Genomic DNA, 20,282 nt, shown 5'->3' on the forward strand with positions numbered 1-20,282 from the left:
CAGGGTGGTGCTGCTCATGGGGTTCAGGTGCAGCACCCTCTGGCTCATGTGTCCTTGCTCCCCCAGTTCAAAGAGAGGTGCAGGGGCAGGATTATTATTTCACCTTTTTCCCCACACTTTGCCTTTGCTATGAGCAGTGGCAATTTCAGGGCAGGACTGCATGAAAACACTGGAAAAGACAGTGAAGAGAGAGAAACTTTTAATCTGCTTCATCCCTACAGTGAAATGTTTTTTCCAAAGCTCCGCATCAAGCTAGGGGTTGGAATTTTTGGGAGGGGAACATGATAAACCACCCTTAGTCCAGCTGGAGGACCCCAGCCCTGCAGAGTGCCGAGTGGGGATTGCCTTGGGGGGTAAACCTGGAGCAGGGGCTGGCTGCAAGGCGCAGCCCTGGGTGAGCAGTTGCCCCTGCCTGGCACTAGGGTGGTCCCAGTGTTGGCACTCAGCCTCCGGTGTTACAGAAGTCTCACCAGGACTGCAGCTGCCACATAGCTTGACTTGCGTTCAGGCCAGTATGTGTCCCCCACAGTCCCCACTGTGCAGGGGTTTGTACAGAAAGTGTTTCACTCTTTCACCCGCTGCTTTTTCTTTTTCCTCTTCCTGGGAGCTGCTCCTGGCTCTGTTCTCTCTCCTAGCTGTGGGTTCTCCTTGGCTGCTGCAGGCAGGCAGCTATGGACAAGAGAAACAGCCTGAGCCACGCTTGCCAGTGCCAGTTTCCTGTCCTCTGCTCCCACAGCCACACCCTCTCACACCCTCCCGGGGGTGCCCAGAGCACTGACCTTGGCCATGGTCAAGGTACCCCCCAGAAGCAGCTGGAGTCCCCCACAGCCCTCTCCCACCTGGGGGTAGCAGCCCCTTCCTGGCACCGCTCCAGCACAGCCACAAAGAAGCCATGGGTGAGGGTCTCTGCAGGGGAAGCACGGAGGCAGCTCTCTGCTCCAGAGAAGGCAGCAAGTCCTCGACAGGGCCACGATGGGAAGGCATTCACAAGCCTGTGGTATGGAAAAGGGGTCAGCACCAAACCCTGCCCTACAGCCCCCCAGCTTCCCTGAGCCAGACCCACCTGAAGGCTGAGCCCCACTCCTGCAGCACAGCCTGCACCACATCCTCATTCTCCTCCTGGTGTAGGGAGCAGGTGGAGTAGACCAGGCGCTGGAGAGCTGGAAAGCTCAGGGCATGGTTGAGGACCCGGCGCTGGAAGCCAGCCAGTGCCTGCAAACGTTCAGCACTCGGGGCCGCCTCCTCCCCTGGCCCTCGGGTCACCATCCCTGCAGGACAGGAGCTGTCACCTGGGGTTTGCACACCCACAGCCTGGCTCCAGATGAGCAGCTGGAGCCTCACATGTTACCTGAGCCACTGCAGGATGGGTCAAGAAGGATATGAGTCACCCTGCTGTATCTGGGGTCTCTGGGGTCCACGGTCAGGAAGTCCTGCTGGGCCAGCTGGCAGCCAGTGACCCCTGCCCGTGTCAGCAGTGTGTTCATGGTGGCCACGCGCTTGGGGTCCACATCAAAGGCAAAGATCTGTCTGAAGGCAGAGCCCAGCACCCAAGAAAAGCTGTGAACAGACCACCTGGCCCCCAGGAACACTCAAATACTGGGCAGGCAGACCTTGAGAGCTGCCTCCCCTCTGGCAGGGTTATGGAACAGGGCCAGGGCTGGGATCAAACCCTCACGTGACTTCACATCCCCTCAGGTCCTTCCAGTGGCCCAGAACTGTCAGAGCCACCAGCTCACCTGAGCTGGTGACAGGCTGCAGCTCTTCCTACCACCTTCTTGTGCTCTCTACGGGCTTGGGGGGACCAGGGCCACCTTCCCCCCTCCCTCCACTCCTGCACACAACCCTGCCCTTACCCCTTGTTCTTCAGGATGGCAGCCAGATGGCTTGTCTTGTTTCCAGGGGCAGCACAGGCATCGATGACATGGGAGCCAGCAACAGGGCCAAGGAGGAAGGCAGGGAGGCAGCTGGCCTGCAACAGGGCAAAGACTGTCAGAGGGGTGGGCTGAAACCCACCTCAGATTTCAGGGGGGTGGCCCCTCCTCAGGCACGGCTGATGCTGTGGGGTCACAGGGACCATCATGACACATGACCAAGACCACCACCACACTGTTGGTAAACAGCCTTGCTCAACCCACAGCCTCCTGCTCCTCCCAGCTGCTGGTCCCCAGCTCCCACAGGGGTTTTATACCCCAGTTTCATCTGGAGCCTTCAAACAATGGAAGCAAAGCCCCAGGGGAGTCACAGTTTCTGCTTAGACTTAAATGCTGCAGCAAGCTGAGCCACTGTGGAAGAAGCTCACCCTTCATCCCTGTCAGCAACTTCCTGCTCCCCAGTTCCCTCACCTTGTCCTGCAGAATTATGTGTCCTGAAATATACAGCAGGTTGTCATGGAGGTCTGTCTGTGAAGGGAAAACCAGCAGCTCCGGGAGATGCAGATCCAACAAGAATTTTTTTCCAGAGAGGGACTTCAGCTCCTCCACACTGCCCATGAGACATAGGAAGCATGAATCCAAAGTCCTAATCTCAGTGCTCTCAGCAGAGCCCAGGCTGAGAAACCCCTTCATCCCACAGCTCCTCTCCAGCTCCAGGCAGCACCCAGATAGGCAGCATCCAAAAAGGAGTGAAGGAGACCCAAACCACTCTGAGTACCAAGTTCAGCAACCCTTCAACCCACCAAACCTCATCCCATGCCACTTGCTGACATTCTGGGAAAGGTGGGATAGAAAGAAATACTCACCTGGCCGCCTTGCCCAGGTAGGTAAATCCCTGGCGCTTGAAGAAGTCGATCACATCGTCCACACAAGTCTTCAGAGTGTTGACCCGGATGTAACGTGGGACCTGGGAGGCTGCAGGGGCCAGACAGGTAAGGCACAGTCCCCCACTGCTCCCAGCACTGGCAGCCCGCCCAGCCCGAGCCCACTCACCTGCGGCGCTTACTGCCTTCTCCGGAGCCAGCAGGTCCTCGTTGCGGCTCACCTTGTACCGCACCTTCATGCGGGCCAGCTCGGCCTCCAGCCGCGCCCGGTGCCGCCGGGCCAGCGCCTTCCACCGGCCCCCGCACTTCAGCCCCTTGCCGAAGAGCAGGTCATACACCAGGACCTGCGGGGAGGCGACCAGTGAGCCCGGCCCCGCCGCCCCACGCTACCGCGGCACAGGGACAGCGCGGCCCAGAGGTTCCGCGGATGCCCGAACCTTCGCCAGCTGCGGCGCCAGCTTCTTCTCGGCCTGCAGCAGCGCGGCTCCATCCAGCAGCTTCTCCAGCACCGAGGCGTAGCGGAGGGTCTCGGACACCAGCGCGTACAGCTGCCGGACATGCTGCGGAGCAGCCAGCGGTGAGCACCACCGGGCCCGCGCCGGGCTCCGGGGCTTCCGCCGCCCTCCCGGGTGTGATTCCCCCCACCGGCCGCCCCGCACCCTCGTCCCCGCCGCTCGCACCGGGAAGCCGCTGTTGTACACGAGGCGCTTGAGGCCGCCCTCGCCGCGCTCCAGCCCCGCCAGCACCGCGGCCGCCGCGCTGTACAGCGCCATGTGCGCTCAGCCCCGCTTCCGCCGCGGCCTCCGGGGCCGCAGGGGGCGAGCGCGGCCCCGCTTCGGGCTCGGTGCTCGGGGCAGGGCGGGCCGAGCGCGCGGGACCGTGCGGGCGCTGCTGGGCGGGCCAGGTCACCCCGGGCACCCCATCCTCACAATGACCTGGGCCACTCTGGTCACCCCGGCCAGCCAGTGACCCGGGTCACCCCCATCATCCTGGACACCCCATCGTCAGTGACCTTGGTCAGCCCAGTGACACCAGTCACCCCATCACCCTGTTCATCCTGGTGATCCCAGCCACCCTGACCAACCAATCACCCTGACCATCCTGGTTACCCGGGCCATCCCAGCCACCTCTATCCCTGTGACCCTGGTCACCAGCCCCGGGCACCCCATCCGGTCCCTGCATGTGGAAGCACACTGACATTACCACTGATTGTTAGACCCTGTGATACCCTGTGTGTGATGGATTGGTGGGGATTTGCTGCAGACTTTGGTGGTGTTCATGCTGTGCTCAAACAGAGCAAAGAATGCCCAGCCCTGGGAAGAGGAGTCTGCTCTGATAAAGAAGGATCTGCTCCAGGAAGCTCAGAGCTTTATATGGAGGGTAAAGGACACGCCAGAACAGCCACCAGGAGGCGGTATCCCAGCATCGGCATGGCTTTGAAACTGTCCCAGAACCATCTGGTTGGTTGGTTGGTGTTGAGTGTGGTTTTGGCTTTGGTTTTCCTTTGGTTTGGGTTTTCGTTTGATTTGGTTTTGGGTTTTGTTTTTGGGTAGTTGTGTTTTTATTGTAGTTTATTTGGGTTTTTTGATGCTGTTTTTGTGGGGTTTGGTTTTGGTTTTTGAGTTTTGGGTTGGTTTTGGTTGGGGTTTTTTGTTCTAACGAAATACGGAGGCAGTGCACGCCGCGGACTACAATTCCCAGCGTGCATCGCGGCGCTCCGTGACGTTTCGCCTTCCATTGGTCCAGAGCCGTGCAGGGGCGTGTCCGTTCTCGCGTGGTTCTAAGGCTGCGCGTTGGGACGGGGCCGCTGCCCGGAGCGTGATTGGCTGGAGGCGCCACGCGTGGCGGAGCGGGTGAGGCGCGGAAGGGACGCGCTGCGGCCATGATGGCGGGCGCGGCCGGCGAGGAGCAGCTCGAGGCCTCGTGGCAAGACCTGGGCCCGGACCCGGCTTCGACTCCGACGTGGGCTTTGGCACTGACCCCGGCCCCGGGACCTACCCCGGCCTCGACACCCTCTTTGTCTCTGGCCTCGGAGTCTCTCCAACCCCTGCAGGACCTGACCGGCGATGGAGGGGTGCGCAAGGAGCAGCTGTGCCCCGGCACTGGGCAGCCTGTGCCCCCATCCGCCTCCGTGGCAGGTAGAGCTGGGTCTGGGGCCTCCGGAGCCTCCTGTGGGCCGTGGGAGGTCCCGTGGCCAGGACCGAGCACCCTTGTTAAGGATGTCCCATTTCTCTGGCACGGGTTGCCCAAGGAAGCAGTGGTTGCCCCATTCCTGGAAATGTTCAAGGTCAGGCTGGAGGAGCCTGCTCTAGTGGAAGGCATCCCTGCCCATGGGCAGGGGGTTGGACAGGATGATCTTCAAGGCCCCTTCCAGCCCATACCATTCCACTATTCTCACAATCTCATCAGTCTGTCCTGGAGTGAAGCTGCCCGAGCTCGCCCTGGCTGCCTGGGGGCGGTTCAGGGTGCTCTGCAGTAATGCTGTGCCTGAATTCACAGGTAGTTAAGGCACCAGTAATCATCTTCTGAGCAGCTTTTATATAGGAATCGTTTAGTTTAGTCTGTGTTCAGCAAGACTAAGAAAGCAAAAATCCTTGGAAGTGTGGGCTGGAGTGAGGGTTTGGTGCTTGTCTCTGTCACCTGTGTCTTGGCGTGAGGTCTGTCCTGTGTGGCTGGACCTGAAGCAGGTGCTGGGGGAAACAGAGGGGGCAAAGCCTATTGGGAAGGATTCCCCAAGACTCTAATGTTGAGGTGCTGGTGGCTGGCAAAGACTACAACAAGGACTTAAAAGTGCGGGTGTTACACCGTGGTGCGTCTCTGTTTCAGAGACTGTTGGCTTTCCTTATCAGTATTGTAACACTTAGGACACCCTGTTTAACTTCTTGTGGCTGACACATTAAATGAAAAGGCATCTTGACCTTGAGGAAAACTTGAGAAGTTTGAAGCTGAAAGTGGTTCCTGAAGTAGAGTGCCCTGGTGCTGTGTCAAGAGAAGCCCGTTACAGTTCATTTTCTGAGGCAGAACTGGAGTTACAGATGCAGAGGTTGGGATGGCAGTACATTTTTCCCCTTGTTCCTCTTTCCAGAGCTCCAGCTTTGGTTAGGGAATTCTTTTTAAGTATTTCTGCATATAATTGGGGCATTTTAATTTGCTCAGCTGGAGTTTCCAATTCTGGAGAGCACAAAATGACATCTCTTAAATACCTCAGGATGTGAAGCACCTGCTTTGTCTGGGAAAGATGCTAAAACATACAGCACTTGGCTGCTTGGATGTGACCAGGTTTTTGGTGTAAAACAGAAGGGTTTGTGCTGCCTCTGCTGTTCTACAGCCAAATGGAAAAGGAGAAGCAGGATAGGTGGGTGGTTACAACTCCTAGTGCACTCCTGATTTTGCCAGTATGGGATATGAAATCAAACTCTTGTTTTTTCCTTCTCCCCACTCTGTACAGTGAAGTACTCCGGGTACCTGGGAAATTGGAATAAGCTCTTCTGTTCAAACGGGAACAGCAAGTATCCAAGGCTGATGAAACTTGGAAAAGGTAAGTTTGAGCCACAAACTTTGTCCTGGGGCTTGGATTGTATTAAGGCATTTCAGTTAAAATACTGTTTGGTGTCTTTAGGTAGTTTGAAATCTTTAATGCTTGTTCATGGAGTCCTAAATCCTCCTGGTTCACATGGGAGATGGAATCTGGATGAGCTCACCCTCTGCCTGGGAGTGGTAGGGAGGTATTTCCCACCTGCCCTCAGATGGTTCTAAATCTCTTGAGAGATGATGTTTTCCAGGCTGGACAGGTCTTGGAGGATGCTAGTCTAGTGGAAGGTGTCCCTGCCCATGGCAAGGCTTGGACTGGATAATGTCTAAAGCCCCTTCCAACTCATCCCACTCTGGATTTGCAATACCATGGGTGCAGTCCCACAGCAGGCTGCCTGCTGCCCTGATAATCCCTTCTGGAGCAACTGGCTGGTTGTAGCTGCTGAGACAGGAGCTCCCAGGGATTTTTTTTCCTTTAGGCTTAAGGAGAAATCATTGTTTGGTGTGTGAGGGAGTTGGTGTTTGTGAACTTAACCTGTCCCAACCCTTGTTGTGACAGACATCACACTGTGTGGGCTGGAGATTGGGCTGCTGTCTATGACCAAAGGAGAGGCTGCACTTTTCATCCTCACTCCAGAATACGCCTATGGCCAGCGGGGCTGTCCTCCCTCCATCCCTCCAAACACCACTGTCCTCTTCAAGGTGGAGGTGCTGGACTTCATAGACTCAGAGGAGTGCGACGCATTCTTTGAGTTGACTTATGTGAGTTCTCTTAATAAGGCTTGAGACCGAAATCTGGAGGGTGAACCATCATTGTCCTGTCTCACAGTTACTGTGGCTTGTGTGTTCAGGTGAATGCTGGTGCAAGTATCCAGTCCCTGGGTTTCCAGCTCTGCTCTGATCCATGTGCATGCCCTTTGTGTCCCTCCATGTCTTGCTTGCCCTCCCATGCAGAGAGAGAAGGCAGGATCTGCCTTTGTTTGCTCCTCTGTGCTGGATGGAGTCAGTGGAATGGCCCCCATTTATTTTTAGTTTTACCAGAAACCTCATGGTTGCACTAGAGGGCACCAATTTCCAGGAGTTTCTTTAAGGAACAGTAAGGAGCAGTCTGTAACAGTCCTCTTCAGTCTGCAGTGTCCCAGTGCCCCACCAGCCCCCACCCTTTGTCTCTGCCTCTTGGCTCCTCTCCCAAGTGTTCCTTCTCTGTTTTCTCCTCCCTGGTGAGTTACAGTGTTATTGTTAATTCACCTTTTCATGTCAAGGGCTTTGGGCTGTGGCTGTGGGTCAGTAAGAGGAAGCAGAAGCTAATGGGGGAGGCCCTCCAGCCCCCTCCAGCCTCTGCACAGGCAAATTTTCCCCCAGAGCCCTGTGAGCAAACCGCACTTGTTGTGTTCCCTCCTTGCCCCTTGCTCACCCATTTTCACTGACTGACCTCTGTCTATGATCTAGTTCCAGCTTGTGGACCCAGAAGAAAACCTGTCCCTCCATTTTCATCTTTTATTTTAATGATTGTTGGGGTTTTTGTTTTACTGGTTGATGTCTTTGGGAGTATCAGGCTGTCCCAGAGCTGGCCTGAGAGCAATTAGCGCAAGGGACCCTTTCAAGTAGCTTTGTGCCAGGAGCTGCATTTATGTTAACTCAGCTGTGTGCTGGAAGAGTTGGACAGGTTTAAAGGACATATTCCTGCTTTTTTCAGTCCCCCTTTGGCCCTGGGGAGGTTCCTGACCTCTTGACTAGGAATAATCAGCATAAGAACACTGTCATGCTTCAGCCTGGCTGGGGAGATACCACATGGTGGTGGCCTGGCCTTAGTAAGGACCTGGCTTCTGCTCTGTGAATAGGAGGGGGCTGTGCAGGACTGTCCTGTCTGATTTCACTGCCTGTTTTCTTTAGCTTGCGCTGAAATTCAGGTATTTCTTCACACAGGAACAGCGGGATAGACTTCCTTTAGAAAAGGTGCTGAAAGTGGCAGCCACAGAGAGAGAGTTTGGCAACTACTTCTTCTATAAGCAGTGCTTCAAGATTGCCAAGGACAGATACAAGAGGGTATGGCACCAGGAAAATGTGGGGTGTGCTTTGGGAAGGCTGTGAAAGAAGGGATTATTTTAGCTCACCACAGCAGGTACAGGTTAGAGATCAAATAACTTTGTGGTATTTTCCAGGCATAGTCTTTTACTTCAGAACAGGGCTTGCACATCTGGTTTTCTGTGAGCAGCAGTGGTAAATGAAGGAATAGTCACAGAATCATTTTGGGTAGAAAAGCCCTCTGAGACCACCAAGTACAACTGTTCCCCAGCACTGCCCAGGCCACCACTAACCCATGTCCCCAAGTGCCACATCCACAGGGCTGTTAAATCCAGGGATGGGGACCCTACCACTGCCCTGAACATCCAGTGCCAGGACTGGACAACGGTTTCAGTGAGAAATTTTCCCCAGTATCCAACCTGAACCTCTTGTGCTGCAACTTGAGGCTGTTTTGTCTTGTCCAGCTACCTGGGAGCAGAGCCTGACCCCCATCTGGCTGCACCTTCCTGTCTGGGAATTGTAGAGAGCAAGAAGGTACCCCCTGATCCTTTTCCCCAGGCTGAACCTCTTCAGCTCCCTTTCCAGGCAGGGTAAATGCTCAGTTATTCTCAAACTGGAAGGGATCTGCTACTTTTTCTGAGGTGGAGATGATTCAAAGTTGCTTTTGCTTGGTATTTTTGAAGCAAAAGTTATTTGACTTGCCTTCTGTCCTGTAATATTTCCATATTTATCCTTAAAATCTGAGTCCTGGGTCCTTTTTTTTTTAATTATTATTCTGCTGCTTTCCGTGGTAAGTTCCTAAACTGGTGGTCATATGGTCACCATGACTAGTCATGCTTAGAATGCCATGCCCTGTATTTACAAATTTGATTGTTATTACTTTTAAGTTTCCTAGGTGAACAGAAACACAGGTTTAGCTGTTGTATGAGATGGATTTCTCACTTTACGTGTTGGATTTGTTGTGCACTGTCTGGTTTTCCCTCTCTGCTCAGGCACTGTCCATCCTGGGTCGCAGCTCTTCCAGTAAGGCAGAGCAGAGCCAGATCAACGCTTCCAAACTGCTGCTGTTCCTGAATCTTTCACTCACTTACCTGAAACTGGAACATGCTGACCGAGCTTTGAAATACGGGGAGTTAGCCTTGGAGATGGACCAAAGAAATGCCAAAGCACTGTTCAGGTGTGGCCAGGTGGGCAAATAAATAATCATGTAACATCCTGGCCTGGCTGTGGAGGGAGCCCAGAAAGAATCTCTGAATGCTGGGCTGCTGCAGCAGTCAAGGTGGTTTGTCAGCCTCTGCCATTTTGGAAAGTCTGGCTTTCTTGTAAATGTGTCACACAGAGCTTTTCCTGAGGTGTTCCTGAGTTACTTTTCTCTGTCTCAGGAATGTTTGTTTTTGCATGAGGACTGAGGAAGGGCAGTGGGTCTGTATTTATCTTGTGATGCATCCATCTTCTTTCCATGACAGGCTTGTCTCTACATGAGGGAGTACAGCAAATCCCGGGATTTCCTGGCCAGAGCTCAGTGCATCCAGCCCTTCAACCGTGATATTAACAATGAGCTGAAGAAGTTGGCAAGGTGAGAGCCCTACTTTCCATACCTGGGGAAGAGAGAGTGTTTGCACAGGCTGTAATACCCATTCCAAAATATTTTAAATGTTCAAAACACCGCAAAACCCCAAACTATTGGGTTAATAAGTGACTTGGGAAAACACATGTGGAGAAAACAGCTTGAAACATTTTTCAGGCCCAAAAAGCCTGCAAGTGAGGAGCTGGGAACCCCCACCCTTTCCATATATTTCTTTGGTGGGATGTCTGTTACCTGACTTGTGTGCAGATCAGGGTGAGGACAGGGATGTGTGGGCTACTAAAATGCTTCAAATACAGTTGGCTGATGCTCCACGTATTAATGTTCTCAATAAGTATGATTTTCATTCCTTTTAAGATGTGTTGGTTAATTTCAGCAGCTTTTCTGCACTGCAAGTCCTTCAATGCACAGTAATAATATTCATTAAAGGTGAATTTCTTGCTGCCTTGGAGATAATAAATGAACAGCCCTGAAGGTGAACTCTGCCTTTGCCCACAGGCTGAGTACGGGACTATCCTGCCAGCTTTAGTCATTCCCCAGCCCCACCAAAATATGACTAATGCTTTTCTATGCCCTCATGATGCTCTTCCTTTGAAACTGCCAAAAGCATTAACTTTTTCCCAAAAGTGTGTGCTGTCCTCCCAGCTCTGTTTACTGAGGCAGGAGTGATGCTGTCCTCAGCTCTGGAACTCACAAAGCAGCCCTTGAATACAAACCCTCTTCTGTATGTCACTGCCAGGCACTTGCAGAAAGGCAGCAGTAACATCTAAAAAGAGTGGTTGGTGCTGCTGGAAAAACCAGTCTGGTGGGCCGAGTGCCTTCCGCCAGGGGATGTGTTGGTGGAAGGCTGTTCTGTCCTGTGTATCCATGCTGTCTTTAATAGTCTGTCATAACACCAAGTCTTCAAATTTGTTCTGTTACTTCTGAAGTACAAGGAGCTTGAAGGCAGTATTAGTTGCTGGTCTGGAAATTTTAAATTGATCTCTTGTATTCATCCTGATCTCCCACTGGATATGGAGCTACCAAATTGTCCACTGATGGTGGGGATTTCTAAACTAGATGTGTCTGGCTGCTCTTGGAGGCTAGTACATGTACAGTGCTAGAAGGCCTGATTCTAGAAGCCTCATGTATTCACTTAGATTTGTTTGAAATATGTTGGTAGATAAAAGAGAATCTTGGCAATGGTGTTGAGGTAGCATGGCTGGGAAGCAGCAAGGCATTTCTGCCTTTATCAGCTCCAGCTTTGTAGAGAGCACCATGTTCAGTGAGTGTATGTGTGTCAGAATTGAGTGCACATTAAACCACTATTGTCCTGGAGTTCCTGCTTTGTTACCTGTTAAAACTGATATATTTTTTGCTTTTAACCATGAAATGGTTTGGGTTGGAAGGGACCTTAAAGCTCATTCCACTACCATGGACAAAGACTGTTTTCACCACACCAGGGTGCTCCAAGCCCTGTCCAACCTGGCTTTTAACACTTTAGGGACAGGGCAGCCACATCTTCTCTTAGCAGCCTGTGCCAGGGCCTCACCACACTCGCAGGGAAGAATTTCTTTCCAGTATTCCATCTGACCCTGCTCTCTGGCAGTGGAAAGCCATTCCCTCTTGTCTTGTTACTCCAGGACCTTGTCCAAAGTCCATCTCCAGCTCTCCTGGAGCCCCTTTAGGCAGAGGAAGGGGCTCTGAGGTCTTCCTGGAGTCCTCTCCAGGTGAACGTCCCTGCTCTCCCAGCCTGTCTTCAGAGCAAAGGGGCTACAGCCTTTGGAGCATCTCCATGGCCTCCTCTGGACTCACTCCAGCAGCTCTATGTCTTTCTGATGTTGGATGACAAAGCTGGAAGCAACACTGCAGGAGAAGTCTTTTTCCTGTGACAAAGAGTGGATTTCTTTTTGTGTGAAACAGATGAAGCAAGTATTACTGGGTGTTGTTAATGAGGCCTTACCTCTGGTTAGATATATAATGTTTGCCAGCCTGCCCTTGCCTGAGAACTTGTAGTATGATCTAACAAATGCTTCAGAAATGGAATATGAATCAAAATTTTGTTCTTACTGGCTTTTCAGTTCCTTACTGTGTACATTTACACTTTGTTAAAAGCAGTGTTGTGTGGTAATCAGCAAGTTCCCTTTTACTGTCTAAAACAAAGCTTTGGAATGCATCTGTTTACTGCCTGAAGCAGGTTCTTGGCAAAGTCCCTTGGAGATCAAGAGGCAGAATCCAGGGTGAGAGGTATGTAGAATGTGTCTGGTGCCAGCTGTGGTGAATTTGGTGCAAATTCTGCTGGATCTGAGAATTTCATTAGAAGACTTGCATTGCATCAAAACCACAATGAATTTGGGTTCTTCCAATATCTGGCATTAATCTGTTCCTCCAAACAAGGGGCTCTTGCATTTCCTGCTGTCATAGGAGTGGGAATATCCCATCTACAGGTGGACATCCTTGATCACCGACTTCTGTGTGACTTACCAGGAGAGATTTGCTGTGCTGGGATTTCACACCTTCTGAGGTTCTGGGCCCCAAGGGTGCTGAGGGCTGGGGCTCAGAGAGCCTGAGCCAGCCTCTCACTGGGGTTTGGTTCTAGTGTGTTGCTCAAAACCCTTTGCTTTTGGCCTTATATGGCAGCAGAGGCAGGAAAGCCGAACTCGTGAGCAGCCACTGGTCTCTGGGACAGTGTTCCCAAACTGAGTCACCCTGCAGCTCAGGGATTTCTTACCAGTGAGGTGAGAGCACAGGGCACAGAGGATGCTGTGCTTGGAGAAGTTCAAATGGAGCAGACTGTGAAGCTTTTGCCATCCTCTGTCACTGGCAAGGAAGAGAGAACAGAGGAGGAAACATCTGCCTTGCCATCCAGTTAGTCCAGACACAAATCCCTGCTGTCTCCTGCCCATCCTCTATCCTATATCCATGGTAGATATCCTGCTGTATGGCAGTTGGACAACATCTCCTAGGTGCTAGAAGAACTTGCATGATGACACACAAAAGTATCCCACTGCACACAGGTGGGGTTCCTCTGCACTGTTCCATGCTTCCATAACTAGTGTAGAAAGCACCTATATTACAGAAGGCAAATGATCTAATTAGTCCCAAGCAGAGCACAGACCCAAGGTCTGGGGATGAGCTGTGATATTTCCAGCTGTCATTCCCTGACACTGTAGAAAGAAGGGCTTGGAGGAGCCGTGTCTCTGCTGCTAGCACACTCTTCCAGTATGTTAATTTATTTATATCCAAAATAAAACATTATTTTCAGGTTGTGACACTGAGGGCACCACAGACAGTCTCCAGCCCCTGATGCCATCCTGTGCTCTACTTTGCAGATACTACAAGGAGTACATGGAAATGGAGAAAGAAATGTGCTGCCAGATGTTTGACCCTCTCAATTCTTATGGCTGAGAAGAAGTCAAGGTAACCAGGTTTTGAAAAAGGCTGAGCTCTCCCAAAACCTGTCATGCCTGTAATGTTCTCAGGTGGGGAACCTGCTTATCCTCTGCAGGGGAGGCTTTTGAAGCAAATTAGAAAGTGCTGGGAGTGTGTGGAGAGGAAGGGCAGGATGGTGGGGTGGAATACTGCTACATCATCACCTTGGAGAATCTTTTCTGTGGGGCAAAGCATGTGTGGGACAGGGACCTGAAACTGCCAGCAGTTGAGTAAGTTTGGTTTGTTGTTTCCTATGCTGTTCATCCCAGCTATTCCTGGTCAGAGCCAGGGGCTGAAATAGCTCTTGTAGTCTTGTTTCTCTGCCAATTAAAAGAAAGGGAGAAAAAAAAAGTTCCTGTCAAACTTAAGAATTGGATTTTCTCCTCCTCTCCAGTGTTTCTGTCTGGAGCTGTTGGAATGCCTCACTTCAGAAAAATCTAAATATTTTATTTCTGGGGTGTTTTTTTAAGTGTTAAAAGAAGTCTGGATAAAAATTTTCAAGTAGATATTTTGGACTCTTTAAAGCCTTAAGTCTTCTAGCAAAATTGACAGGATTATAAATGCACAAAGGTTCTTTGATGATTCTTTTTTTTCTCAAAGACTTCAGGGGGATGCAAGCAGGAGTGGAAATCTTCAGTGGTCTCTTGCTTTGGGGGAAACCCTAGGGAAAGAGTTCTGGAAAATGGCAACATCCTTGTTCCATGAGCCATCCCCAGCTCAGGGCCATCAGTTTGCTGCTGTTGTCTCTCCTGCAATAAAGGCAGTACCTCTTTGCTAGAAGAAAATGAATATTGGCAGCCTTTCCATCAGCTCTGTTTAAAGTTGTCTCTGTGCTTGTGAGGAAGCTGAGGCAGTGTTTGAGGAAGAGGTTGGATTGAACGCCACTTCCTAACTTCCTAAAAGAACACAACCTTCTCCTGGCAGAACGTGCCTCCTCGTTGAGCCTTTACCACCCTTCCTGCTGCCCCTGTGCTCTGTCCAAGCTAGGCATGTGGCCACAGAGGACAAGTCACCCTGCCCTGCGCTTGGGATGGGACTTGGCTAGGTACGTTAGCAGGTTCCTGCCCTCAGGAAAGGAGCTCTGAAAGGGGATGTAAGACTGATGAAGTCTTGTGCAGAAAGTCTGTGCCTCTAGACTCGGAAAGAGGCTCTGATTTTCCACTTTCTGCATTTCAGGAAGTTGTAGTTTGAAAGCCTGTAGGACCTTGGGTCTTATCCCTAGTGGTGTCTGACCTGGGAAGCTCTTGTGGGGCTCTGAGATCAGCTGGGTCTGGTTTATGGTGGGAGTTGGTGATTGTGGTGATCTGCTGGGGCACCAGACAAGTCCTTCTCTGGGAAGGTTGTGTGGCTTCTTGTTTACCATCTGGTGTAAGTAAAGTGGTGATTTTGGTTAGAGGAGAGTGAGAAGTACAAAGGGAAAGTGAGAAATCTCCCCTGTAGGCAAGCTTAAGGGCTGGGCCGAACTGCTTATCAGCCAATTTATGCACCGACTCCTGTGTGTGGAGTTCTTCCACCCTACACAGATGATGCATAGCTGTCAGTAAAAAATATTTCCAAGCTTCCTTGAAATTTATTTTTGTTGCAATATTAAAACAAAACTAAGTCTCACAGATGAACATAAATCACTGAGACACAAACAAAAATCTACTGTTCATTCATGGTAAAAGAAGTCCTTTGCTGGAGGGGGTTCCTGCAGGGCCCTGTGGGAGCTGGAGGTTGGGCTGCTGCTTTAAAACTTCATTATACATTCAGAGAGGAGCAAAGCAGTTCCAGCAGGAGCTCCTGCTCCCTGTCAAGGACACTGGGAATTGGTCAGAATTGAGGCAGAACATTCTTTAGTGTTTTCCAACAGCTTTGTACCAATTAAGTTTAGGGCACAGGCTGTACTGGGGCAATTTGGCAGACCAGCTTCATCCATTCTCTGTTAGACACTGAATGAGGAGATGGCCTGGGAATGCTGTCTGCAGTCCATGGTTAATGGACCATTGGAATCACAAAAGTTACAGAAAACCTCCCTATATTCCAGCAGACAGGTGCTTGTGGAGCACTGAGCTGACCTGTGGTCCAGCTCCTGCTCTTGACTGGCTCAGAGCTGTAGTTTTGGCATCTTTTCTCTCCTGGTCATTGCTGCATCCATCCCTTGCTTCAGATCTCTTTCCCAGATGTGCCTTTGGTGAGCCCTGCAGTGTTCCAGGAGCAAAGTTCATTTATCTGCACTGAATAATCCATGGCTGTTTTGTACAATTACACTCAAACCTGGGTAGGCCTGAGCATCTTCTTTCTGCCTGGCATTTTTGCAAGGGATTTTGCAGTATTAGGACAAGGGGGAATGGCTTTAAGCTGAAAGAGGGAAGATTCATTCTGGATATAGGGAAAAATTCTTTCCTGTGAGGGTGGTGAGGACCTGAAACAGGTTGCCCAGAGAAACTGAGGCTGGCCCATCTCTGGAAGTGTTCAAGGCCAGGCTGGATGTGTCACTGAGCACTCTGATCTAGTGGAAGTCCCCCTGTCCATGGCAGGGAGTGAAACTGATATGTTTTAAGGTTCTTTCCAACCCAAACCATCCTATGATTTCTGTATCCCCTGCCAGCTGCAGAGCCCAGTTCTTCTAATTGCCACAAACATCTTGCTCAGAACACATTTCCTACCTTTTCGATGGAGTTTCAGGTCAGAATAGATCTTCCCTTTGGTGAAATGCAAGGCTGCTTGTGGTACTTCTTGGGGGGAATTCAGAAGTACTCAGAGGGAGACATAGAAGCACAAATTCCTTTTTAAATCCATCCTGCTGCAGTTCCTTGTAAATCCCTTGGGTGTCAAGCTGGCCCCTCTCAGGGTTTGGTTTATTTACCTGTCTGTTTACTTTGTGTGGTGCAGGTATATAGAGCCTAGTTTCCTGGGATGTGCAGAGCTGGAAGTCCTCCTTGGTGTCCCCTAAAGTGCAGAATGGTGGGCTGAGGCCTCTGACTTTTTAGAGCTTTTTGTTCTGTTTGATTGAAAGACCCATCAGAAAAAAAAAAAAAAATCCCGTTGTTGTGTTTCTGTGGTCTTTCATAAGAGAACTAGCTCATGAGGAGTGGGAACAACTTCCCTAGGAATGTCTGGATTCTAGTAGAGGGACCTTGGTGGTACTTCTGTCCCAGAAGGATGAGTCTCTGAGCTTATTTTTGATTGTAAGTGAGACAGAGTTGAAAACTTGTCTCTGATATGTGTCTCAGCTCAGTACACAGAAGTGGTCCCAAGAGTTGGAACACACAGGGAGATGTTTCAATGAAAACAAACAAGGCTGAAATTATGACAGGAAACAGTATCTTTGAGGTCACTGGTGATTGCCATGAATAGCAAGTTCTACCAATTCTGGAGGCATTAATGGGTGAGAATTGGCTGCAGAACTGAGGCTGTGTCACCAGGTAGAAGTGGCTATAATTGGACTTAAAATCAGCAGCAGTTGCCAGTTGAACTGACCTAGTAAGCTGCAAGAGACTTGCAAATAAAGTGAGAAGTCTGTGCATAATACAATCAAAATCCTGCCTTGGGAAAGCTCCAGACTTGGAATAAACAGCAATTTGTTCCTTCTCCTCCTGCTCTCCCTTATTCCTGAGCAGATCTGAAATGTACTCCTGCTGATTTTGTCCCTCCCCACTGCAGCTCAGCAACAGAGAATCAGCGATTCACTGCTTCTTTAGAATATGCAAATTCCTGTCCCACTGAGGTGTCCTGTGCTGTAAAGGAAATTGTTAAATCTCTGTTTTCTTCTGAGCCTTGCTGGGTGAGGGGGAAGGCTTGAAGGAGGATTTAATTAAGCATTCTTCTTGTTAAGTAGAGGAAGGAGAAAAGCTTTAATGAGGTTGTTGAGTTGGGAGTTTTGTTTTCCCTCCAGTTCTGTCCTCTTCTAGCATTTTGCACTTTTTTCTGAGGATTTCTGCAGTTCTTACCTGCAGTAGTACCTGTAATACCTTGCTGGAAGGATCCTGGGTTCTGATCTCTTCTGGAAACTGAAGAAATTACTGCAGCACCTGGTTTTAGGGACCCCTGATATGCTTTTCCAGTGGATGCACTGGACATGGGTCTGGACGCACTAGGGCTGGCTTTGCCCAGACTGGAAGGCCTGGCCAGGACTTAGAAGCCACAAGATGATGTGAAATGGAAAGGACACAGACCTGTGCAATACCCCAGTGTCCCACTGTGCCTGTCCTTCAAGGCTTTGGTAAAGTATTGGTCCTCCAGCCTCATCCAAGGACGGGCTCTTTGCTGTTCTCTGATTTAGGAAGTGCCTAAACCCTGTAATTTCTTTCTGTGCTCAAACACAAAGCTCCCAGGTGAAGTAGGAGCAGATTCCTGGCTGCAGTACTGAAAGGAAACTTAGCTGACAGGAGGTTGGAGCCAAGTGGGGTTGGGCTCTGCTCTCAGGTGACAAGTGACAGGACAAGGGGAAACGGCCTCAAGTTGTACCAGGTTTAGATTGGATATATGGGAAGTTTTCATGTAAAGCACTGGAATAGACTGCCCAGAGCAGTAGTGGAGTCACCCTTCCTGTTAGCATTCAAAAAATGTGTGGATGTGGGCCTTCAGGACATGGCTTAGTGGTGAACATGGTGGTGCTGGATTGATGGTTAGACTTGATCTTAGAGAGTTTATCCAACCTTCTGTGATTCTGTTCTCCAGCTCCTGCCTGCTAACAGTTACCTGGCACTGGTCCTGGGAAGGACAGGCTGAGATCCCAAGGGATATCCCTGTGTGAGGTTTTTCTTCTCAGAGCTTTGCCAGCAGCTCTAATATAAAATATTCTGGTGTTACAAATCAGTAGAACATGAAGAACGTGCTGGGCTCTTTGCAGTCCCATGATAACAGCTGGTTTATTATGCAGGTGGAGTTTAAAGAGAATTGGCTTTGTATAAGATGGGAATTTCTTTATTAAGTTTTAGCTTTGCAGAAGACTCAGAGTCACTATCTATCACTTCCAGCAGCCAGGAGGCACATGATTACCCTAAGTTTTTCTCTGAGTTACAATTTCTAAAGCCTCCTTTCTCTCCCTCTTGAGTTGTGCCCTGTCTGGGCACCAGTCCTGCTGCTTTGGAGGCTCCAGACATTCCCTTTGAACTAACAGAAGAGATATCTTTGTCCTATCTGTTTTTCTTATTCTTTAATCCAGGGATTTTAAATGATCGTGGATGCTTATTACTGTCCTTATTACTTACCCTTCAGGGGAAGTGCTCTCCTGGTTATGAGAGGGTGTTGGTGCTAGTCCAAGTCCTGAGACTTGCCAGCTCTCTGCTCTTTAGAGCTGAAGAGGGAGGAATCACCATTTAAAAGCAGTCCTGGTCCTTATCCAGACCAAGCTGATGCTGCAGCAAGATGCTGATTTCCTTCTGGTTACCCTAAAGAAGGGGAGGTATAGGTGAAGGCTGAGATGAAAGAAGGAGGTGTTGATGGATGTGGAAATTGTCATTCCCTCTTGCCAGGGCTCCAAGACTGTCAAGGACCCAACTGCAAGTGGGAGTGATGGGGTGAGGTAACGACTGCCCAAAGTGCTGGGTGTGCTCTGTGATCCATTGCTGGGATGCAGCCAGATGTCCAGGGCCTCCCAGTTTTCCTGTCCTGCAACAGGAAGGAGCTGGGAGCAGGGAGATATGGGGAGAAACAATAGAAATCTGGGTTGAGGAGAAATTCCTGTGTCTCATACAAGATTCACCTTTCTCCCAAAGGCAGAGTAAGTATCCAGGTTTCAGTTTCCCAGAACCAGGGTGGAAAAGCGTAAGTGATGGTAAGCATGGGTGACCCTGTGTAGGAAGAGAGGTGGCCCAAGGAGTGCTCTGAGGGTTTCCCTGAGGGGGCCTGGCTCGTTTTTAGCTCTTGACACTTAATACTCTGTTTTCTCCAAGTCTTTCATGAGGAAGTTGAATGGATTTTAAGGGGATTTCACTGTGTTTGTTACACTTGTGCTAATCCATGGAATTCTAGGTGTTTCTTTCAGGGCCACCGGAAGTGTGTGCTGGTGACCATGGATGACTGAGAGCTGAAATTAAATAAACTGTATAGGTGATGCTGGGGAAACACTGACGGTGATACTTTTTCATTCTAGGACTGTTCCAGCTGTCCAGCTCTTGGCACATGGAGGAGATCTCAGCATCACATACAGGTTTTTGGAAAAGGGGCAGGAGCACTGTCTTACTTGGAGAGACTGAAGTGAAGGTTTTGTCCTGATTTTCCTGCAGTTTAGTTTGTTTGCCATGTTTTGAGGCAGTTTCCAGAATAATTAAGTCCCACTGTTGGAGAGGAAGGGGTTTGTGTAAATTCCTTTTCTTCTCCCACGCACACAGTTTAAAGAAAACTCTTTCCTGACATCCTGCCTCTTGCAGATAGATTCCAGGCTTCTTTCATGGAGTTTGTAAGTGGGAGAAGAATGCCCTGAAGTTTTCTATTTACATAGGTTGTTCTTAAAAAATTATGATTGATATTTTTTGTTCTGAAGAAATAAAACAACGTGAGGACTAAAACTGGCAGGACTTTTGCCAATTTATTGTGCAAGAGTGTTTAATGCCTGAAAGGAGCTGGAATTTGGAATGGGGTCTGTAGAGCTGGCTCCCTTCGTGGCCAACAGGTTGTTGTACTCCTTGTTTTGGCCGAACATTCCTGTGAATGGTGATGCTAGATTTAAAATTGCTGAATAATACCAGCTTTGGAGCAAACTCCAGAACTCTCTGTGCTCAGAACAATGGGACTGTGGCTGGGATTGAATAAATGCAGAAGAGTCAAAGATGCTCTAAGAGCTGGAGCCCCTTTGCTCTGGAGCCAGTCCGGGAGAACTGGGTGTGTTCACCTGGAGAAGGCTCCAGGAAGACCTCAGAGTCCCTTCCTCTGTGTAAAGAGGCTCCAAGAGAGCTGGAGATGGACTTTGGACAAGGTCCTGGAGTAACAAGACAAGAGGGAATGGCTTCCTGCTGCCAGAGGGCAGGGTTAGATGGGAAGAAGTTCTTC

The 20,282-nt window shown here is 50.2% G+C and overlaps 2 protein-coding genes across 4 annotated transcripts; one reads left to right on the forward strand and one right to left on the reverse strand.

Annotated features, from left to right (window-relative positions):
• Positions 1-210: 210 nt before the first annotated feature.
• NSUN5 (NOP2/Sun RNA methyltransferase 5) lies at positions 211-3,595 on the reverse strand. 3 transcript variants are annotated; one of them, XM_058854731.1, is made up of 10 exons: positions 3,436-3,595; positions 3,193-3,315; positions 2,925-3,099; positions 2,738-2,846; positions 2,343-2,481; positions 1,854-1,969; positions 1,349-1,572; positions 1,064-1,268; positions 780-992; positions 211-669 (listed from the first exon to the last, which is right to left on the reverse strand). In XM_058854731.1, exons 1-9 carry the CDS (start codon positions 3,526-3,528, stop codon positions 791-793), a joined length of 1,386 nt encoding a protein of 461 aa, XP_058710714.1. In that variant the 5' UTR covers positions 3,529-3,595; the 3' UTR covers positions 211-669; positions 780-790. The 3 variants fall into 3 exon arrangements, with proteins under 3 accessions (XP_058710714.1, XP_058710712.1, XP_058710713.1); XM_058854729.1 differs by having other exon boundaries at positions 213-669; positions 840-992; XM_058854730.1 differs by having other exon boundaries at positions 215-669; positions 840-992; positions 1,349-1,527.
• Positions 3,596-4,555: 960 nt separating this feature from the next.
• On the forward strand, positions 4,556-20,024 carry FKBP6 (FKBP prolyl isomerase family member 6 (inactive)). Its single transcript, XM_058854732.1, has 8 exons — positions 4,556-4,893; positions 6,204-6,293; positions 6,846-7,048; positions 8,213-8,332; positions 9,304-9,498; positions 9,778-9,887; positions 13,208-13,295; positions 19,387-20,024. The coding sequence occupies exons 1-7, from the start codon at positions 4,638-4,640 to the stop codon at positions 13,281-13,283; spliced, it is 1,050 nt and encodes a 349-aa protein (XP_058710715.1). The 5' UTR covers positions 4,556-4,637; the 3' UTR covers positions 13,284-13,295; positions 19,387-20,024.
• The last annotated feature ends 258 nt before the right edge of the window (positions 20,025-20,282 follow it).

The sequence above is a fragment of the Poecile atricapillus genome, chromosome 21 (assembly GCF_030490865.1).
Source record: "Poecile atricapillus isolate bPoeAtr1 chromosome 21, bPoeAtr1.hap1, whole genome shotgun sequence".
NCBI classification, from domain to species: Eukaryota; Metazoa; Chordata; class Aves; order Passeriformes; family Paridae; genus Poecile; species Poecile atricapillus.

Excerpts from the sequence above, each read along its gene's own strand:
- NSUN5 (XM_058854729.1), bottom strand. The coding sequence starts at position 3,528 with ATGGCGCTGTACAGCGCGGCGGCCGCGGTGCTGGCGGGGCTGGAGCGC. Across the intron at positions 1,970-2,342 it reads ACATAATTCTGCAGGACAAG|GCCAGCTGCCTCCCTGCCTT; the intron begins GTGAGGGAACTG and ends GCCCTGTTGCAG. Across the intron at positions 670-839 it reads GAAGGGGCTGCTACCCCCAG|CTGCCTGCCTGCAGCAGCCA; the intron begins GTGGGAGAGGGC and ends TCTTGTCCATAG.
- FKBP6 (XM_058854732.1), top strand. The coding sequence starts at position 4,638 with ATGATGGCGGGCGCGGCCGGCGAGGAGCAGCTCGAGGCCTCGTGGCAA. Across the intron at positions 7,049-8,212 it reads CATTCTTTGAGTTGACTTAT|GAACAGCGGGATAGACTTCC; the intron begins GTGAGTTCTCTT and ends TTCTTCACACAG. Across the intron at positions 8,333-9,303 it reads CCAAGGACAGATACAAGAGG|GCACTGTCCATCCTGGGTCG; the intron begins GTATGGCACCAG and ends CTCTCTGCTCAG.